The 22,685-nt window shown below is 41.0% G+C and overlaps 1 protein-coding gene and 1 non-coding gene across 3 annotated transcripts in view; both read right to left on the bottom strand.

Annotated features, from left to right (window-relative positions):
* Positions 1 to 4,140: 4,140 nt before the first annotated feature.
* The window catches only part of AMPH (amphiphysin), a 178,103-nt gene continuing 159,558 nt past the window's right edge, over positions 4,141 to 22,685 (bottom strand). The window contains exons 19-23 of one of the 2 annotated variants that reach the window (XM_065398613.1): positions 17,203 to 17,262; positions 12,837 to 12,974; positions 10,496 to 10,762; positions 8,714 to 8,815; positions 4,141 to 4,248 (exon numbers count right to left, since the gene is read on the bottom strand). In XM_065398613.1, the coding sequence (XP_065254685.1) occupies positions 4,141 to 4,248; positions 8,714 to 8,815; positions 10,496 to 10,762; positions 12,837 to 12,974; positions 17,203 to 17,262 (675 nt within the window). The remainder of the gene's footprint in view (positions 4,249 to 8,713; positions 8,816 to 10,495; positions 10,763 to 12,836; positions 12,975 to 17,202; positions 17,263 to 22,685) is intronic. The other variant, XM_065398614.1, reaches the window with a different exon arrangement.
* Positions 7,021 to 7,141, bottom strand: LOC135875356 (U6atac minor spliceosomal RNA). Its single transcript, XR_010561229.1, has one exon. It is a non-coding gene; the product is annotated as a U6atac minor spliceosomal RNA (small nuclear RNA).

The raw sequence follows: 22,685 nt of genomic DNA, 5'->3' as shown, positions 1-22,685 counted from the left end.
TGAACATGGAACTAACCTGTTCAGATATGGTCCAGTCAGTTCTCCTATTTAACAGGAAACCAAGTACTCGCAAAACTTACCTTCAAAGTGGAAATGCTGCTTCCACTCCTGGTGTTCCCTTCACTCTTCCCAAGCCTCAGCTGTTCTGCTCTCCAAAATCCTGGACTACCTGTTGGATTTAAAGATGCAAGTTCTATCATTGAGCTCAGAGTACATTTTGGCCATTATAACAGCCTTCCTCTCACCCATCAAAGGCTTCTCAGTCTTTGCCCACCCTACTACAGCTAGATTCCTCAAGGGCTTACAAAACTTGTTTCCCTCCCCCCCCCCCCCCGCCAATACAGAATCTGGCCCCTCAGTGGGACCTCAGTATGGTTCTCTAGGCCCTGAGGAAACCCCCCTTGGAACTGATGGCTACCTGATCTCTCCTCCACCTCTCCCTCAAGACTTCATTCTCCATAGCCATCGCTTCAGCTAGACAAATGGGAGAACACAGTGCTCTTATGGCTGACCCACTCTATGCCACCGTTTATAAAGAGAAGGTAACACTGCACCCCATTCTCTCTTCCTTCTGAAGTTCTCTTTAGAATACCACATTAATGAAAAGATTTGCCTGCCAGAGTTCTACCCAAAACCTCATGCCTCTCAGAGACCAGTCTACATACGCTAGATGTCAGAAGGGCCCTCACCTTCTACCTTGACAGGTCTAAGACCTTCTGGGCCTCTCCTAGGCTATTTGTATCATTTGAGAAGAGGATGAAGGATCAACCCATTTCCACTCAGACTTCAAAGGTGGGGTTCGAGTTGCCATTTTAACTTGCTATGTATCTAGTGGGATGCAGCCCCCTCAGAGAGAGAGAGAACACATTTCCCTCGAGCTCAGTACACACCTACAGCTCTATTGAAGGATAACAGAAATTTGTAGGGCTGCAAGTTGGCCTTCCCTTCATACTTTTGCCAAGCATTATGCCATCTTACCTGCTTCCAGGGACGATACTGCTTTTGGTGTCCTCAGCACCCTTTTCCTCCTCACTGAGTTACTGCTTGGGAGTTTCCTATGATGGAGCACCCATAGAAATATATACTGAAGGAGGAGGAGAGTTTATTTACCTTACAGTCACTTGAGTTCATTAAAGATGTTTCGTTGCTATGGGTGCTCCTCCTGCTCTCCTTCCTCTCAGCTGTGGAGGGTCTGCTTTGCAGTTGAGAAGGAAGTGAGTGGCGGTGGGTTCGCACCTCCCTTATGTCCTTACTTGGAGGCAAGAAGTGCTGCTCTGCACAGGCACTGGCTTGCGGACACTGCTTTGCACTCTCCACTTGAGACCCCACAGGCACATTCCATCCCACAGCGGAGCACCCACAGGGACAAAACATCTAGAAGAACCTAAGTTACTATAAGGTAAGTAACTTTTCTCCTTCAAACCTGGCTACTGGAACACCCCCGCCACCAATAAAAATATATATATTTCCCCCTCATTCTGATTTCTCCTTTCCCTCTACTGCAATCCCTGTCTCCATCTAAAGGGCCTTTTAAATACTGCAGCTCATCTGTTACCACCTTCCACCTCTGCCTTTCCCTACCTTTTTCCCTGTCAGGGAGAGGAAATGGTGATGGATTCCTGCTATTGGACAGATTCTACTCCAGACCTTCTGAGTCCTTCCTGCGGGACTACAAGCAGTAATAGTGCACAGATGGTTGGATGTCCCTTCATCTGCCTCTGGCAGGGCTAATCTGAAACTAGATTTGCCAGAGGCTGGCACGCTTCAGGCAGGCACCTGAAACCTTCCTCTGCATCTGTAACGCTGGCTGCCTGCAGCCCATGTACTGCAGTGATTTAGAAGGAGTGGAAAAGACTCTGCTCCAGCAGGAGGAGTTCCCGCATGACATATCAGCCACACTTGGCAGTAACCTGCAGCACATAATCCATATCTAGATACTAGAGTGTCGTCATTAGTGGGTCTTACTATTTCTGGTATCCTGTTGACTTATGAACTGCCATTTTTCTTTTAAAAAGGGAGGCAAAATTGCAAGATGAAGAAAATAGTCACATAGTATTTATGTGGGGCAAAAGTATCCATGATGGCTGTTCACCCTGGATCAGACCTTTCCCGTTTTAATATCTATGTGCTTTGTGTAAATTCTTGTGTAGGCTGCATACCAGATACCAATGGCATTGAAGTATATGGCATGGGATACAGTCTCAGATGCACTTAGCACCTCCAAGGCACAAAGTGCAATCAGCATTGGTTAAATTAAGACATTCAACTGATCACTATGTCGTCCTGCCTCTTTTATCTCCTCTACTGTTCTGAAGAAACGGGGCCTGGAGTCCTCAGTCTCCTTGTTGTCAGGAGATGAGGACAACTGTGGTTCCAGGAAAGAGGTGAGGATGCTCCCTTTAATGCAGAGTTGTTGGTTTTTTTTACTGTTTTACAGAAAATTAATGAAGTGTAGATGTCAAACACCATTTAAAGCAATGTGGGGCATGAGGACATCAAATCTGTGACATACACCAGCAACACTTGGTCTCATTGACCACCTCAAACTTGTGGAAGCAGAATTTGGGGTCTACTACACCAGAGCAAAATTGATGAACAGTTTTGGTTCCCAAATGAGATCCCTTATTCTGGATCACTCAAGCCAAGGACTTCTAGGCCTGTGGGAGCTACAAGATCAAGTGTCCTAGCAAGTCCATTAATGGATGTGGAACCAGATGTCAAGAAAGGGAACTTGAGGAACATCCTATATGTTCTTAAAGATACACAGCCCCACAAACAATGCAGTTCATGAAAGATTTGGATTCAAAGTAAAGTAAATGGACAAAGGGTGCAGAATAGAAAATGTCAACTGCAGTTGTGCATTAACCAAATCCCAGGTAAGCGCCTTCATTCGTGGTCAGAAACTAATTGGGGGTTAGAGCTCTAAGACAAATTAATTCTGTTTGGAGAACAGGTCTGAGATGCTTTGTGCTAGAACTCATACATATGGGTATCTGTTGTGCTGAATATCTTTGCGGGGGGGGGGGGGGAGAGAAGAGGAATTATGTTAGGATTATATTCATCCAATTTAACCAAACTTCAAAAACACTCTCAAAAACAGCTTCTTTTGGATCAAAGGTTTATTTTGAATGACACAACACTGAAAAACATAATAGTTTACAGATGATTTCTTGATACAGGATACATTATATACCTTATTTTAAAAGGATCTGTGGAGGTGTGCTGCATAAATACATATAGTGAAAATATATTGTTTGTTTTTGTCCTTCTTAGATATTTTTTGTTTTCATAATTCAGCCAATTAAAGTATAGATTAGCATTATAACCACTCTATCCACACAATCTCAAACTATTGCAGCTAGAAATAGAGGAGACTGAGCCATGCCTTCCAGTGCTTTAGCAGCTTTGAATGTGATAGTTATAATCGTTCATCTCAGAATGAAAATTTCACATTACAAACACAGCTACTGTATAATGTTTTGGCAATGGAGCAGCTAGCTTTGTTTTGGAACAAAGCTATTTACTGTAATGCCAGACCTTGTAAAAGCAATGCATCTATTAATGATACTACAGAGTCAAAGAACTACAATGGAGGGTAACATGTTAATGCATATGTATCTGTATGCACTTATATACACACAAGCATATATGTGTATATATGTTCAAAAAAACCATTGAAAAACTTTGCAGCAGTTCATTTTTTTAAACACATAACTTAATCATTTGACCTCATTACTAAAGGATTACTAATAAAATCTTCTGTAGTGCAGCAAGTCAATACAATACACTTAGTGCAGAGAAGTTAAGGTTCTCGTAGTGAGGAGGCTAATTTTAGATTTCATGGGAAAGGATCAAATACAGGATCACCATAGCTCCGACAACGCACAAACAAACCTGTTGCCACATACATGTGAACGAATAGGGACATTTCTCTTAATACATTTTTTCATATACTGCTTCAGACGATGCTAACTTAACTGTTTGCATTCATGCTCATTTGATATGTTTCACCAAGCTTTGTCTGGCACCAGTCTGTAAACCATTAGCAGTTTAACTACAAAAGTGGGTTCCTGTGTTTCAAAGAGATTTAAAAACCTACCGACTGAGCTTCTTATAACACTGTTATGCCTGAGCTGAGAACTACTCCAAGGGCTTTGTGAAGTTCTCTGGGAAAAGTCCCTTATAGGTTACTGCATCTCTGTACTGCAGCCAATCCGATTCTTTAATGCCTGTCAGCCAGCCAGCCTCCTGCAAGGTAAAAGGGAGAGTTTATAGGCAGACAGCATTTTATAGGTGCAAAATTGGAGGATGTGTTGAGGTCCTTTTAAAATTCATAGTGTTTAATATTAGGGGTGTGTGTGGGGGGGGAACCTTTTAACCCCAACAAGCTAGAGAAAATACATGTTTTTCCTTTCCAATCACCCTAAATTCTCCTCTTTTTATGCAGGATAGTTCACTGTGGTTCCTATAGTGGAAGTTGGTGGTGGCAACAGTTCCTGGCTCTTCCACTATTAAAGTACTCTAAGATCCCCAAACCACATACCCATTACTTGAAACTTTTCCAAATATCCATGCTGAGGCAGACACCTGGCACTGAAAACTTCACACCAAATTATTACAGTTTGGCAATTAACTAACTGAAAGCAGGGTCTTACAGGGGTCAGTGTTGGGGAAACTTAACTTTCCGTGGTGCTAACCCACTCTGCTTATAATAAAATTAATTCAATGTCTTTCAAAATATATCCTCTGCTCTCAGCTCCAAATCTTTTTGGCTAGGTCAATGCTGCAGCTGGGAGTGAACCTCCCAGCCTGGGGAGACATCATACTTTAGCTATGCTCCAGCTAGCATGTTAAATAGCACTGTGGATGTTGCAGCTCCAGTGGAGACTTGGCCTAGCCCCCTGAGCTGCAGTGTCCACACTGTCAGCTAACATGAAGAAGTTCAATTGACCATGAAGAGGTCCTATAACTTAGGGCAGCAGAGATTGCTAAGCAAATAGAGGGGAGACGTTGAGACCTGTCCCAGCATCCATGAAAGAGACAAAAATAGATGGGGTGGCCAAATTTTCAGTGTCTTCAACTACCATATAACTTTGCAACTACACTGTTGTTGTTTCACATGTTAGACTATAGCGGCGAGACCCACACAGACGACATAGAATTGCAGTGCCTAACTTTAGGCATCCTTCTGCCGAGTGGAATCCACACCCCCTAGTTAGGCACCCAGGCTTCCTATACAATGAAGGAGGAGAGCCTGACCCCTAGGAATGGGATTCACAAACGCCAGCATGCTGACGTCCCCAAGCCAGCCAGTAGGAAATGCCAAGGAGGGGTGTGTGGCCTAAGCCCTATCCCTAGCAAGGGACTAAGGGCTAGTCTACACAGGACTCACTACAGCAGCGAAGCTCTGCATGCTTTCACAAAATAAAAAAAGAGAGAGAAGAGGTGGTCTCTTATATCCATAGCTCAGTGGTGGGAGACCTACGGTCAAATCCCCACTGTGCCTGATTTGGAGTAGGAACTTGAACACAGGTCTCCCACCTCCCAGGAGAGTGCCTTCACCCTGGGCTAGGGGATATTCTGGGGTGGGGGTCTCTCTGTCTCTACTGTTCCACTTTGTATAAATAAATATTCATTGGGCCAGAGAGTGACTCTAAGTGCCTCAACCACTGGCTTTAGGTGGGAGATGTGGCTTCAAGTGCCTGCTCCACCTCAGATAGGGACAGGTGAGATCTGAACATGACTCTTCCCATATTGTGTGGGACTACTCTAACCACCGGGCTATGGGCTATAAGAGGACAATATCCTCCTACTGTGTTTTGTATGGGGCCCAATCCGATAGACATGCACTCCGGCAGTCTCTGAGCAAGTCCACCAAATCAGGCCCTTCAGGCGAAATTGTGGCCGGGGGGATTAGGCAGTGGGTATCAGATGTTTGTGCACACAACCAGAAATGTAGGCACGTAGGGGACTTCAACTGACAGAAACCTAAGTGCCTACAAGGTTAGCGAGCAGCTAAGTGGAGTTTTTTGAGCTCTAACATCTGGACGTTGAGATTTAGGGCTAGATCCACAAAGGGATTGAGGTGCCTTATCTGCATATGCAAGTGTCTGTATCCTGGCCATTTAATTTTAACCATTTTTGCCTACAAGTGACTGTACTTGCAAAATGGTGGGCACACTTAACTGAATCCAGAATAGTGTAGGGTCCCAAATAAGGGGCTGTTTTTAAGAATATGATCCAGACAGTCTGAAAGAACGAGACATGGTGGAAACTCCTGATATTGCATTGGGATTATTTTCTCAGGGTGTACATGTAGAGGTTGAATGCTTTTGATAAAACTTCAACACAACACAAAATTACATCAAATTGTGATTATTCAATGGCTTTCTGAAGCTTTTAGTCAGGGGTGAAATGGCTTTCTAATTTAATCAGGATTGATTACCTGAAGCAGGTAAGAATGACAACATTTTAGACTGGCAGTGAAATAAACCAGGGTAAATTTAACTGAGAAAATATCTTTCAAGCATGTGGCATGATTGAGACGGAAGGAGCAGTAGTAAATGACAGCTTCCTGATCATAGGAGGAGGCAGATTCTGCTAGGAACTGGTGCTGACTAGAACTTATCTTAATCAATTCAACTCAAGTATATTAGAAAAAGTGGAGTCATCAGAATCAAACAAGCACAAAGTGTTCTTGTTTGATCTGATCTGAAACTATGAATCGATACTACCAAATATACAAGAAATATGGCTTTAGACAGGCCACTTTCGAAGGAGGAAAAGTGAACAGCTGAGATAAAAAAAAAGAAAAAACTCAATCTTTTTTGTCCTTTACTAGTGTACGTTGTGGTATTATATTAAGTTTAACAATGATGATAAACATGAAGGGTAAATGTGCACTGAATAATAATAGATGCTAACTGAATTCAGAAACATGAATATATTTTCTCCATCAATACACACAATTTACTCCAATTAATGCTAATGGGATTTACATGCAAACAACAAGAGAATAATATACCTTTATAGATTAGCCCAGAAAAGACTAAGCTTAACCATATGCGTGTTGTAAAGGTCACTAGGACCTCTTCCATCCTTATCAAGGGGAGTGCTAACCTTCTCTCCTTTAATACTCCAAGAAAAAAGAGCTAAGGAATATGGCCCAGACCCTCAGAAGTATTTCAGTGCCTAACTTCTATTGACTTCAATGGAAGCTAAGGGCCTAAGTAGCTTTGAGCCTGATTCTGTCATCCTCACATGTAGTACCTTACTCTGTGAATAATGCCACTGAAGTAAATGGGACTGCACATGGAATAAGGTACTACTCAACTTGAATCAGGATAGCAGAATCTAGCTTTATAAGAAGAATGTAGGGTCATGCTGAAAAAGCATCCAGTACAGTATACTAGAAATGTAAAACAGTAACTTATCCTGCTCGTATATTAAAGCAAGAGATCAGTTGATAACATTAGCACTTCTTAAAAGGAGTATTAGGAGGACCCAATTTTGCAAACGTGCTGTCAGGAATAGTGCTTAGCATTCTGAATAGTCCCATAGAAGACAACAGGATTATTTAGGGTGGTAAGGAATATTCCCAGCACTACTTACTTGCAGGATCAGGCCTCAAAATGACAGAAATAGAGGCACGTTCTTCATATCTTCCCCTACCAATGGGGAACTACCCAACAATAAGAAGCAATGGTAAAATAGGTGCAGTACCTTCCTTGAACCCTTTGAAAAGGTAAAATCATTTCTCCACTGCCTATGGAAGAAGCGGGGGTAGATCTATGTTTCAAGCAAAGCTGAAGAAAGCTTTTTGTTCAAATCAAATTGTGATCTGGAGCAATGATCTCATTCGGCCTTATCCTTTGGGAGTCTTTCTATTGACTTCAATGGGCATTAGATGAGGCCAAAGTTTAGAGTATAAAATTGTGTCTTCTATTTAAAAAAACATTTTATTGTACTATTGCAAATGTTTAACATTTAAATGAAATTAAAACATCTTTGCATGTTCCAACAAAATTAAAGCTCTGTTGCCAATCTTTTATCAACAACATGAACACTTTTTGGGGGGGCTGGTCCTCCACAGCCTATACCACTGGGGGTTTGGCTGCCAGGTCTTTTGCATGGGTAGGAAACTGCAGGATTAGTAGAAGTTGATATTTCCAGAACCAATACTGTAGGAGATTTAGACTTCCAGAGGGAAGAGTTAAAACTACAGAGTTACTACACATAAATTGGTTGTAAGGTTACACAATTTGTGAGCATAATGCTCTATGGCCTAATTTGTATTGATCTGTTCAAATCTATATGTATAAGCTCCAGACACTAGACTACCAATTTTGCTGCAATGTTAAAACAAGATTTATAGTGACCTAATGCACTATTTGTATGCATCTACTATGTGTAAATGAGTGTGTGTGTGTGAGAGAGAGAAGTAAAACCATGATTTAAAGCAGACAAATTAAATCTAGAAAAATGTTGGTCCATAATGAAGGTTAAATCATACCATCAATACGTCTACTGCATTTCCAGGTTATAATCAACATTGCCTTTTACTCTTAGATGAAAATGAAGTAAAGACAGTTTTAGTCTTCGTATTTTCTAACAGTGACATTTTAAATGACTGCATTTGTTAACAACTCTAGACTGTTAGAAATATCTCCAGGAAAAGAAAAATAGCAAAAGAAATGGTTCCTCGGTTGTTTACCTGGTCATCTGTGGCCTCAGAAGGGATTACTAGTACAGTATCTCCTCGTTTTAAGTTAAGTTCGTCAGTATTAGCGGCCTCAAAATCATGTAGCGCTTCAACCTGAAGAAAAAAATAAAAAACATGAGGTTGTCATCTAGGGAAAGTACTAAGAAAAATTAAGTAGAAACAAATGATCTCTTTCGCGACTCACATTTAACAATGTGCACCTGTACTGTGCTTTCAAACTCTCAAACACACTGCCATGGCATTGCCTCTCTTTCAACTGATATCATTGCACATACACTCCATTTTTTTTGTTTGCTATGTCTGTTAATTCCATGTTTTTCTATTCTCTTCCATGAAGAAATTCACATATTAAATATGAATGTATTCACTCATTCCTTCAATGACAGGTGGGTCCCCTCAGCTCACAGGGATCTGGAGGATCAGTGATGCTGCAACATCCCATAAGTACTGCTGCTTGGGCAAATCCTGCTGTCCTTATTCATAGAATGGCATCACTGGAGGCTTTCCCGAGGAAGGGTGAAAGGATTTGGCCACCCTAGCTTAGGCAAACTGAGTAGGGACTTAGACTAATGCTAATGCCCTAGTGATATCCGTGGTTCTGGGCTTTTGATCTTATTCCTGAAGCAATCCTCCCTGTAAATAATAGTGAGGAAAATGGTATAATTCCAGTGGTCAGTTAAAGGTGTGGGTAATGGGAATCCTGCTGTGTGGACTGGAAAGCACTCTTGTTTGCTGGTAAATTAGGGCTATGATATTTCTCACTTCAACTAGTAATTATTGACAAGATAATCTGTTTGCAGAGTTAAACTGTTTCTTTAACTAAATAATTCCATCTCCATAAGTAGATACCCTATTCTAGTTTCCTTGATGGCAACTAATCCCATGGCATCACTGCAGCAAAGCCAGGAATGGTAATGTGCATTCTCACTTAACTCACGAGAGTTTGGTGAAAAATAGAGGAACACTGTCAGTGTGTCTTAAGTCATAGTCACATGACATCTCACTCTGACCTGTTATTTTTGAAGTTTGCAAAGAACATTTGTGTATGAGAACAGAAAAAAACAATCCAAAATAATTGGGGATAACCATGGCTTGCTATGGGACTTGTTAGACTGAACTATCCAAATTATAATACAGAGCACATGAACTTCATTCATCTTCGCTCAGCTTATCTACTAGTCAATCATTCTGAAATAAGAAATATCAGGTACCTGGGAACCAAGAAACACAAAGGTTCTTGGCAGGCAACAAACACTTAAGGCAGAATTTCTCAGACCTGCCCACTGAAATATAATGCTTTTCAACATGATCACGTTAAAAGCTACTCTAATAATATGTGGAATCTTGGTTGCATTGAAGTCAATTGCAAAAGTTTCATTGACTTCAATGGGGCCATGATTGCACTGGTAGATTTTCAGGCCAGAAAGGAACACTTTGATAATCTAGTGTAACCTGCTGCATAATGCAGGCCATAGAAATTCTCCCAACATTTTACAATATTTTCACTGCTCTGATTAGATTAATGTACTTGCACATTTGACTGAACGCCATAATTCTACAGGATCATGTTGCACATAAAGAACAGTACAAGTAAAGTTTTATTTCCCCCTTTATGTAGAAAAAACAATTCAAGGAAAAACAGCTTGACATTTTTGCTATTTAACCACATAGCTGTCAGCCTAAATAAACTGTGCCCCTGGATATACTTACTTACACTTGATGCTAGGTTTAAAGGAATGTTTAAAATAAGAGTGACTAAATACTCAAGTAGACCTTAAAGAGAAAGCCAGGTGGCATTCCATGGGCTGCATCGTCCGCTGACACAGGCTGTTCTTCAGAGGATGTAGTTTGGATTTCTTCAATGGTTTTCTGCTCACTTACTACCTGGGAAGTTTCACTGGCATCACTTTCAATGCCCTGAGTGCCAACGTCTTCCACAACATCTTCGGATTCATTCACTATGACTTCATGCTCCTCTCCCTCCCCTTCGTTGTTTGATGCTGGCTCTATTACTAGTGAAGGGATGCTGCTGACTTTCTCCTGGGAAAAAAAAACAACAGAAAAAGAGAGAAATGTTATGAGCGTGATTAATTAGCCTCGTTAGCACTGACCCCCTACTTGGTAAGGCAACTCCCATCTTTTCATGTGCTGTATATTTATACCTGCCTACTCTATTTTTCACTCCATGCATCTGATGAAGTGGGTTATAGCCCACGAAAGCTTATGCCCAAATAAATTGGTTAGTCTCTAAGGTGCAACAAGGACTCCTCGTTTTTATTTCTAAAAAGTATGAAATCAAACTTTTATTTATTTGCTTTTCTGTTTATGAGAGAAAATACGGATGTATTTTCCTCTCATGCACAGCTGATCTTCTCACTGACGAGAGCTATGCTAGTGCATCCAGGGGATAATATCCTCTCAGTTTGTGACTGCCGGTCTCCATTCCTCCCCATGTCAATTCTCTATCTTACTCCCCATGGATTATAACTGTCACCATAGCAGATGATAAAACACTCTGCACTTTATTCTGTTTTCACTTAGGCCCCTGTCCAACTTCCAGTGAAATTAATGGGAGTACTTCCACTAACTTCAAAGTGCTTTGGATCAGGCCATAACACTGCCGTAAATCAGAAGTAACTCCACTTACGTCAGTGAAGTAACACTAGTGTAAACTTTGTGGGAGATCAAAATCAGGCACACTATATTCACTTGCAATAGTTTAAACACCAATTCAAGTTTTCCCTTATTTACACCAGCATAAACGACAGAAGAGACCACGTGAAGCTCATTACAATCATGTTAATATAAGAGCCCTATTCAGATAGGATTTTAGGCAGCTGTCTGGGGTGTGCAACCCGCCAAAGACCGCATTGGCCAGCTATTCACCTGGCCAACATATCAATTCAGCCTGGTGCTCAAGGGAAATACCTCTCCCCCAATTCTGTAGCATTGTTCATTAATGTGTGTGTGTGGGAGAGGTTGTGTAAATGAGTTTCCCAAATCTCAATCTGTACCTCTTCTCCCAACCCCCCATGGGGAAGCAGGTAGAACAGAGGATGACCAGGTCTATCAATTGTTTATTTTATATAGTCTGGGTTAAAAATACCCCCGAACCCTAGATAAAGAGAGAATTTGTATTGATGGGTCAGGGACTGTTCTGATTATTATTAATTATTTGTACTGTGGTAGGACCTAGGGGCCTCAACTTCATTGTGTGAGGCATTGCATAAGCACATAACAAAAAGCAATCCACAACCTGAAGAGCTTGAGACAACAGGAGCATGATTGAAACAAACAGATGTGAAGAGCCTAAGGTAATTGTGACATGGAAGTCCTGGATCCCTAGAGTGCCAGAGTACCACTTGGGGTCTTTTCTTTGGTCTCCAGTTGCTGAAAAGCTGGAAGCCAGCCTGACCACACACTAGAATATCCTTGCAATTTATTTCTTCTAGAGTTGCATGGGATTCAAGGCCTAACTTTCACAGGTGCCAGGAGGGCATAGAGGGAGATTTTCAGAGGCACGAAGGGCAGTTTGGTACCCAATTCTCAATGGGAATAAGTGGGAGTTAGGCCTTTGCTACCCTGTGTGCCTCTGAAAATCTCCCCCGTTGAGCACTCACTACTCCTATTGACTAATTACATGTGCTCAGGATCTCTGAACACCAGTGCACTTGATCTTATTTATCATTGGGGGAAAAAAGAGCAGTTAGATAAAAAACACACCTGAAGAGTCTCAAAGCTCTGTTTAACAAGCCACTGCTCTCCAGATTTATAGCTAATGGAATGAAATAGCTTCTGCTTATCTTTAGGATTAATTGAGCCTGTTATAAACCCCAGAACACATCTGAGAAGTATCTATCAATTGTAAAGTCATCAGAAATGATTTTTGGCACACTGGGCCAGATTCCCAGCTGGTATAAATTGGCATAGCTCCATTGAAGTCAGTGGTGCTACTTCATACCAGTGTCACTTAAAGTAGAATGGGGGCCAATATGGACAGATAAGTCATCGCTCTCCTGAGAAAGGGTGTTGTGGTAACTCAGGCCAGGAGACATGAACAGTCCAATATTTTCTCTTGTGTAGTGCTTCAGAAAGCATCCCGACAACATCTTACCTGAGCCACCACTGCTTCCTTCTCTTCTATTTTAGGTTTGTCACCTTCATCAGCTGTTTCAGCTGCAGCAGCACCTTCACTGGCTTCAGTTACAACAGCATTTTCAACTGCTCCTGCATCTTCAGTTATAGCTACCATCTACAGCCAACAGAAAATGGAAACCGTTCAGCCACATCCATCATTCTGGACAACAGCTATTCACTAACTGTACCCAGGCCACTTTAAAGAGCTCCAGGCTTTGATTGATTGATAGATAGATATAAACTGGCATCAATTCGCTTATTTAGATCCATTAGACAATGCAGTGGGCTTTATTATGATCCCACACTGGTTTTATACCAAGGTAATGCCACTGATTTCAATGGAGTGTCTCTGTATTTACATCAAAGTAAATACAAAGAGACTCATGCTGTTAGATGCTATTCTGCACCTTATGATTAAAGATGGGAAAAACCTGTTATGATGCTTCCTTGGTATACTTAGTGGCATCGACAAAAGTTACTTCTTCAGGGAGGGTTTCCTAAGGCATTAACTAAAATAAAAATGGATTACAGGCATACGGCTGCATATTGGGATGGCTCCTTACTGGGCACAGATATAAAACACACACTACAATAAAAAAAAAAAATTTAGAGCAGAGTTTGAGGGCTCATTTGCCTTAAAGCTGCATTGCTGGAGGATCTGCCTCTAGGAGAGAGGAGAATGGGTCTACACTGCACTTTACACATGGGTTCGGCTGGAGAAGTGCCACTTTCAACAGGGCTGCGGCTCTATAGGAACCCAGCAGTGAAAGCTCTCCATGGAACATAATGAATGGATGCCCTGGCCACATCCCCTTCCCAGCTAGTGTCATCTGCTTTGGGGACTCGGCAAATAGAAAACTCATATGCCACATCCAAGCAGCTTCATTATGGTATTTCTGTTTATCATGCCATAGTGAAATTGGGGGTAAAAATGATTCACTTTCCCCTCCACCACTGCATCTAACAAGTTGCATTTAGCAGAATTGGCTTTGGTGGCTAAGAGTCTGATAATCCTTGTTGCCTCAGATCAGATATCTGCTTCATGGATAAGGTTGATCACATCCAATCTGAGTTGGCTGCCATCATTGCTGGACATTACACTGGTCCTTGCCATCATTAACTCTTAATGAGACTGGTAAACAAATCTTTCCAATTTTCTTTACAGAAGATAAGAAAAGCTAAAATATATTGTGTGAATTTATAGAGAGACTTTAATTTTAATTGCATTTGACACAGAATCAATTATACACGGCTTTAACGGGCAGCCAGATCGAATTATACCAGCAAACATCATGGGACTTGTGAGTAAAGACATCAGGTCAGGCCTTTATTGTACTACCGATTTCAGCAGTCTTGCTTCAATAAGAGATTTAAATAAACAATAGTTGTAAAAACCCAGAGAGAAGCTAATGGAGGACAGATGGGGGAGGCAGTGCATATTAGATTGATTTTATACACTATGCTTCTACAAAATTCTACAGAAATTGATCCTGCTATCTGATGTGATCAGAATCAACACTTCTTTTCTATTTATTGGATTTGTGCAGTCCATTTTCCATGAAGGAAGCATGTTCTAATTTTACAAATATCAGTCCTAAAATACAGTACACTGAAACAGTCAGACTTTGTCATAAGTCACCGTATGTACAGCATGCATCAAAATGGAATGATAATTCATTCTTGTGACAGACTATAACAAGAAAAGAAAGAAAATCATAAATATGGGTTTTTGTCGATATTACCAGGGTAAGTGGCAAAAATGAAACCATTTCTCTCTATCATATCTCAAAATCTTGGATTAGCCCCATAGCTATTTAGGATGAAATTCTACCTCCATTTAAGTCAATGGCAAAATTCCCATTTACTTCACTGGGACCATGATTTCACCCTAGATAGCAGTGGTGAATAATACAGGTATTTGTATATCTACATATGCTACCTGATTTCATATTGTAAACAAACCCTCCTGTATACAAAAGAGGTGTAAGTAAGAGGAGAAACACGGCCCAAGGTATTTACTGCTGGGGGAAGTCTATGAGTTAATAGGATCTAGTCCATAATGTTTGACTTGAATGGTGCATGCCAGTTTTCACTAACTTAAGATTGGCCTCAATGGCTGGATTTAAAAAGGGACTGGATAATTTTTATGATAATTAATTATAATTGTAGCTAAGCAAGCTAATATAGTGCTATGGGGAACTAAAGCTCATGCTTTAGGGAATAAATCCATTGCCTTCAGAGGTCTGGATGGATTTCCCATGTACAGAACTGCACAACTGGCTAAACAAATAATGGTGAGAGTGCCTGGGTCTCTCTCTCAAGCCTCACATACTACCTTCTGCTGAAGGCAGGATACAAGACTCGATGGATACTGTTTCGCAGCTGTTATGCATTGAACAAATATTGCCAATTTAAATATGAGCTTTGATGCATATGTGTGAGGGATGAATGTGCCATGCAAGAGAGGTTGAGTTTACATATACACTATATTAGAGAGCTTGATGAACAGTTACATTTTGAAGACATTAGTCAGCTTGCACTTTGTGGACAGTAAGGGATTTCTTGAATACAAGATACTGGAACAGACATATCAAGAGTGACAAGCCAAATGCTCTAGAAGAAAGATGGTGTTGTATTTGGTATTATTTCAACCCTCAGTTTTAAAGAAGTAGGGCTTGATTGACCACTATATTACTCCAGTGTCATGCCTGTGTAACTCCATTGATTTCAATGCAGCTTCGCTGGTGTAAAATTGGAATAATGCAGTGGTGAATTGGGACTATAATTTTCTGTTTAAATGGGAAAAAAATCAGCATTACACTTCAGGGCTTGATTCTCCATTCACGCCAATGTAAAGCAGCAGCAACTCTAGTGAAGTCAATGAACCAAATTCTACCCGAGTCAGTTACCCTGGCATAAATTTGGAGTAACTTTACTGATGGTAGCAGATTTACTCCACATTTACACCAGCATAACTGAGAGCAAAATTTGGCCCATTGGAGTTACAATAATCTAAAACCAGAATGAGTAGTGAATCGGTCTATGATATTTTAGCAAATACTTACATACCCGAGTTCAGAAACTTATAAAAAGAGAGGTAGTTTGCATCTTGCAGGATTGGACCCAAATTGAGGAGTTACCGGAGTTTACAGTTTCCTTATTTTTCAAGCCTTTTTCCTATTTCTGAATTTAATTTCCAGTCACTAGTGCTGAAATCCTCATGTTACTCTCACCATAATTTAAAATGCTTTGTCAACGTTGCATTTTAGTAAACAAGGATCCAGAATAAATGGTATATGTTCTCTCACACATATGAGAACATAACCTAAAACAAACAGTCGATCAGAGGGTACCTGGTCTTAAAGAGAAATTCAATATTTCATTAAACTTTTTATTTAGTTGTTTTTAACCATATCTAATGAAATGCCCAATTTGTGCTTTAGAAAATAAAATTGTAAAATAATTATATTCTAACTTCTGTTTCAGTTTAGGGCTTAGCATGCTAGAAAAATGGAATGATGAATGAAAGCAATTTTTTTAAAAAAAAGACACTATTAGGAGCCCAGACAAACAAATCCACAGGAAGTGTTAATGCCATTCAAACTCCATGGCAGCATATTTTCTGTTCATTCTGAATGTCAATAGAAACAACATTATATCACCTTCTACCACATAACCACATTCTTACCTGTCCTAAAATATTTATGATACAGTGAAACCCTGCTATAACGCGATGATTGGGGTCCAAAAAATTCGGTCGCGGTATAGCGGGGTTACGAAAAGTTTACCATTTAAAGCCAGTCAGTTTCAAGCCGGTCAATTTCTCTTGGGCAGAGAGCAAGGGGCAGAGGACGAGTGAGGAGCAGCTGGGGAGGAGAATGGCTCTTCCCGCCAAAAGGAGAAGCAAGGGTAGAGGGGAAGAGGCAGTGGGGAAGGCACGTTCCTTTTTTTTTTTTTTCGTGCTTCGGCAGCGCTCCGGCAGCTTTTTTGTTTGTTTGTTTTGTGCTTCGGCAGCGCTCCGGCCGCTTTTTTTTTTGGGTGTGTGCTTCGGTGGCGCTCTGGCCGGTGCTTTTTTTTTTTTTTTTTGGCGCGCTTGGGGCGGCGGGAGCCACCTTATGATCGCGTTATAGCCGAATTCGTGTTATCAGGGGGCGCGTTACAGTGGGGTTTCCCTGTATACTACTGCAACAGAGAGGTTCTAAAATAGGTCTCAGCTGAATTGACAGATGTTCTAGTTAGCAAATATTCATAACACGGAAACAAAAAACCAACACACACAACTTTGTGACACTTTTCTTGAGATATTAAAGAACATATACTCTCCTACGGCTGTTCATATTTACCTCACTCCCTTCCTCAGCAATCCCAGTTGTCTCCTTTTCACCTGCTGTGACAGTCTCCTGCTAAAAAGGAAATATGGTCAGCACATTAATGTAGAGTTTTTGGCAACAGAAAAGTGTGCATTAATAACATTTAATGGAAGCAGGGCAGGTACTGGATGCAACAAAATGAATAGCTGAAGCTTAATGGCATAATATATGGAAGCTTATTCAGATATTGTCTGGCAAAACAAACCATTCTTATTACAACACAGCATCAGAGCAACAAGTCAGCATGGTCTTAGAACTAAGAAAATTAATCCTTTCCTCCCTCTTCATCACCATTATCATGCTGGGAATTTGAAGAGCTCCATTATTATTTTTTTATGGTTATTCTCACGGTAATGTTAGCTTTGAAAATGTTTTGGTAAGCACCTTCCCCAGAGTACTGCTGACCTTCTGGATTACAGCAATCTCAAACTTTTCCTATAGCTGGTTACAACTGTCTTCCCCCCCCCCTCCCCGTAACCCAACAACATTTAATTCATATTTTCCTCTTGGGATTTCTCAAAAATGAGAGACTCTTTTTGATGCTCATTGGACAGTGATTCATTTAAGTGAACTGTGCAGAAAGAGATGTTGTTGCACAGAATGTATTGTTTTTCCCAATTAACCAAGGGCTGGTCTACACTACAAAGTTAGGTTGGCTTAACTACATTGCTTAGGGCTGTGAAAAAATTCACGCCCTGTGAAACATAGTTAAGCTTCTCAGAAGAACCTCTTCCATTGCTGTAGTAACTGTCCACACCACAGCGGCACATCTGTAGCCATGCTGCTGTAGTGTTTCTAGTGTAGACATACCCACAACCTTCTTTAAGGTCTGATTCAGTGGGGCTCAAACACATGCCTAAAGTTAAAAGTTAAGAATGTGATCAAGTGCTTTGCTGAATAGGGGCCTCAGATCTTTTCACAAGGTACTCAGATGTGTTAGGTTTTAACTGAGTTAAAAAAAATGACTATGATGTAACTGACTCCCCATACCTGGTATTTTCTTCAGTGTAGATAGGATTTAACACTAAGGCCCTCTAGACAGGAGGAGTAAAACTGTACTAACTGCAAGACCTGTTGGAAAACAGATGACAAGTACATTTCTTCCAGAACTTTTCTGGACAACCATTTCCTAGCTGTTTTCCAGTTCTATTGTAGCATGCACAGTTTTAACACCAAGGTAGACACAGCTGTGGACAGGGATTATTTAAAGACAGGCTATATAATCTACCTTCTTTGCAAAATTTTAGCATGCTTTCTGAATGTGGGGGTAACCCAGTCTGCAACAGTATTGTGTATGAACACAAAGCATGTTACAGTCATGTTTGGCTACAGCTATAGCCGAAAATAGTTTACACATAATAATGTAGACAGAGTCTCAATTAGCAACTTTCACAAGCCTGTAATTGTCACTCCAGAATTGCACAAACTTCATTGGAAATGGTTGTATTTTTTTCCTAACAAAAGGATGCTGTGTTATTTCTGAGCTTCATATCAATCATGTTTTTTAATCTAATCTTCTAGTATTGCCTGCAGTCACATCATAAGCCCTAAACATGTCCAGATGCCAGGGCAAGTCAATTGCTATCAGCTGTGTTACTATGGAAACCTCTCACAGCTTTATCCTGTTAAAATTACAGTGTTATATAACCTTTTTTTATTATTATTAATTCTCCTTTGAAGCTACCAAAGCTGACTTCTTGAATTTTTGTATCTATTTACACTGCAAGCTTGAGTGAGAATTTAGATGCATGAATATATGAACAAAGACTGATCATAAAATGATAATTTCTTATAAGGAGTAAACACACACACACACGCATCAAATGCAATTTTCTGCTGAGTCGACTTATAAAAATGGTCTCTCTCAAACTGGCACTTTTGCTGATTAGTACCCTGGCTTTTTGTATGCTTACTGGGAAACTTCTAAATGTATGCCATAACATACATTTCTAGGTCGACTTACCTTCAGAGGTGCCAACCTAAACACCACTGTGCACTTATCTAGAGATGTGAGTATGTCAGACCTGACCCATTTCTTTATAAAAAAACAAACAAAACAAAAAAAACATACTGCACTATTATATAGTCATAATCCCAAACGGCACAGTTCACAATAATTATTGCATTAGCGTAGAATACTCTAGCATTTTTATAACGAAGTGTTCACAGAGCTTGCCTTATTTCACAACTCTTACTATTCAGCTGAAAGTTTGTGGCCTAGTGGGAGGAAGGAGGTGTTTAAGAGAGAATGTGTTGGTGAGAACCTATTGTGACGGGTTAGATCACAGAACCCCCCTTGGGAGCTGCCACCTGATGTGCCAAGACTACTTCTACCCCTGCCTTCCCTGCCAGCTCAGGGCCCCAGCACCCTGTCTTGCTGAGCCAGACACGCCCGTCTGCTCCAACAAAGACCCAGGGTCTGAATTACTTGCCCCAAAGCTGCAGGCTTGACTGAAAGCGGCTAACAGAAGTGTTCTTGTCTTTAACACTCAGATGCCCAACTCCCAATGGGGTCTAAACCCAAATAAATCCGTTTTACCCTGTATAAAGCTTATGCAGGGTAAACTCATAAATTGTTCGCCCTCTATAACACTGATAGAGAGATATGCATGGCTGTTTGCTCCCCCAGGTATTAATACATACTCTGGGTCAATTTATAAGTAAAAAGTGATTTTATTAAATACAGAAAGTAGGATTTAAGTGGTTCCAAGTAGTAACAGACAGAACAAAGTAAGTCACCAAGCAAAATAAAATAAAATGCGCAAATCTATGTCTAATCAAACTGAATACAGATAATCTCACCCTCAGAGATGCTTCAGTAAGTTTTTTCCTCAGACTGGACACCTTCCAGGCCTGGGCACAATTCTTTCCCCTGGTACAGCTCTTGTTGCAGCTCAGGTGGTAGCTAGGGGATTCTTCATGATGGCTCCTCCTCCTTTGTTCTGTTCCACCCATTTATATAATCTTTTGCATAAGGCGGGAATCCTTTGTCCCTCTCTGGGTTCCCACCCCCTCCTTCTCAATGGAAAGACACCAGGTTAAAGAAGAATTCCAGTTCAGGTGACAAGATCACATGTCACTGCAAGACTTCATTACCCACTTGCCAGCACACACGTATACAGGAAGACTTACAGGTAAAACACACCCATCTGCAGACAATTGTCCTGGTTAATGGGAGTCAAGATTCCAAACCACCATTAATGGCCCACACTTTGCATAATTACAATAGGCCCTCAAAGTTATATTTCATATTTCTAGTTTCAGATACAGGAGTGGTACATTTATACAAATAGGATGATCACACTCAGTAGATTATAAGCTTTGTAATGATACCTTACAAGAGACCTTTTGCATGAAGCATATTCCAGTTACATTATATTCGCTCATTAGCATATTTTTATAAAATCATATAGACTGTAACGCCACACCCATAAAAGCCCATTTGCTAGGCACAGCACCTTAGCAAGAAAACATTTAAAAATAATGGACCAGTTCCTCAGAGGGTGTAAATCATCTTAGCACCCCAGAGCTATTCCAATTTACACCAGAAGAGGATCTGTCCTAACATTGTTGCAGCTGTTTTCTTGTCCCACAATCATGTCAGGCCCTGAAGTTCAAGAATGAGTTTGGTGACTTGTACAGGGTCCTGTGGAAGGGCTTGATCCAATGAACATCCTTTTACTTGCAATGTTATGTTCAAAAGCGTGGTGAGGTGTTAAAGTCTACTCCCAACACAACTTCTAGAATATATATCTTGGTCCCATCTCTATTGGTTTTCATTCCTGTGGAGTGTCTTGTCCACAGTCTCATGATAGCAAATGTCATTTTCCAAGATGCTTTAATATAAATCTATGGATATTTTATCTTTTGACCATTTATTTCAGCTAATATTTTCCTTGATAGCGTGTTAATATCCTTGATCATTGTCATTCCTACCCGAGTTTCTGATCTTCTAAGTTTGGCTCCCTCACTTCTATATATACCAACATGTGATGGAATCCATTGAAAAATCAATTTATTGCCTTGCTCTCTGATCCTCTGAGCCTCCTTATGAACTGTATTGTTGATAGCATTCTGATTTCTTGAAAAGGAACTGAGGATTGCTTCTTGCAAGTCAACAATCATGAGAAAATCCACCTCTATTTCTGCTTTTTTTTTTCTTTTTGAATGCCCTGAGAATAGCTTTCATTTCAGCCATATAATTCAAATTGATGTATCCCGACCTAATGCTCTTCCATGTACTCTCTCCATTGAGGCTACCAGATGTAGACACACAACCACCATTCTTGAAGTATTTGTCTGACGAACCACTGGTGTACGCATAAATCTGTTTGCCTTGTCACTGACACTGCTGGATGGTCTTTTCTTCCATTTTTCTTAGTGAAACCAAGTCCAGGTGTTCCTTCGAGCAAGGTTTCAAAAGAAAGAGATATTTACCAAAGTAAATAGGTTCACATGGAGGAATTAATGGGCATACAAGATTCTTTATGCACCTTACCTTCCTATCATCATGAAATGCTGCTGTTTCTTTAGTAGCCTTTACGCCTCTTTTGAAACAAGACAATCCTTTCAGCCTTGATTTGGTTTTTCAGTTCCTCAACAATGACATTCAGTTAGAGAATGAAGACAATTTCCATACCAAATTAGCTGTTCTTTGCTATGATTCTCAAGAGGTTGAACATCAGACTCACAAATTGCTGTTGGAGTAGATCTTACAGATCCAGTTTTCAGGTGAACTGCAGACGACTGGACAATGTCAGTCTTGGCAAGACTTCTGGGAGCAAATGTGTGACTAGAGAGATGAGGCATATTCAAGTATTGGGAGATTGTTGTTTTCAGAAACCTAATACAAGAACCCCAATTGGTACTGGAGTTACATCAGAGATGTTTCGGTCTCTTCTTTGCTTTGACTGCCACATTTGTGGTCCAAACCTTAGTTCTGTGGCCAAGGTCATTCCAAAATATACGAGGTTCTTCTCCAACAGCAATACCATCTCCATCCAATAGTATGGTAAATGGACTTTTTTTGGCTGGACTCAGCTGGAATTTATGTTCCTCTGCCTGCCTGTAGAGGAGCGGACTCAAGCCTGCGGCGCCTCCTGCTGGTCTCTTCTGGGAATTAGCTCTTCCAGCGTCCTGGAGCGCCCCCTGCAGGCCGGTGATCCGCCTGTCCTCTGGCCCCCGTGTCCCTCCCGGACCCCGGTGCCCTTGTATCTGGGGTGCTGCCCTCTGGCAGCACACCCCTCAGTACTAGGGTCTCCCCTCCCCGGGGAACCCCCACCCACTATCCCTACCTCGCCTCAGAATAAGGCCACTGCCAGTCACCAACTAGCCCCCGCTCCCTGGGGCAGACTGCAGTATAGGCCACTCATCACAGGCAAGGTTGGGTTTGGACCTGCTGCCTTGGCCTACCCATGGGCTGCCCTCTGCAACCCCCCAGTACCCCTTGGCCTCCT

Source organism: Emys orbicularis, chromosome 2 (assembly GCF_028017835.1).
Source record: "Emys orbicularis isolate rEmyOrb1 chromosome 2, rEmyOrb1.hap1, whole genome shotgun sequence".
Classification (NCBI taxonomy): Eukaryota; Metazoa; Chordata; order Testudines; family Emydidae; genus Emys; species Emys orbicularis.
The sequence above is the reverse complement of the archived record's forward strand: the minus strand, read 5'-3'. Positions and strand labels throughout refer to the sequence as shown.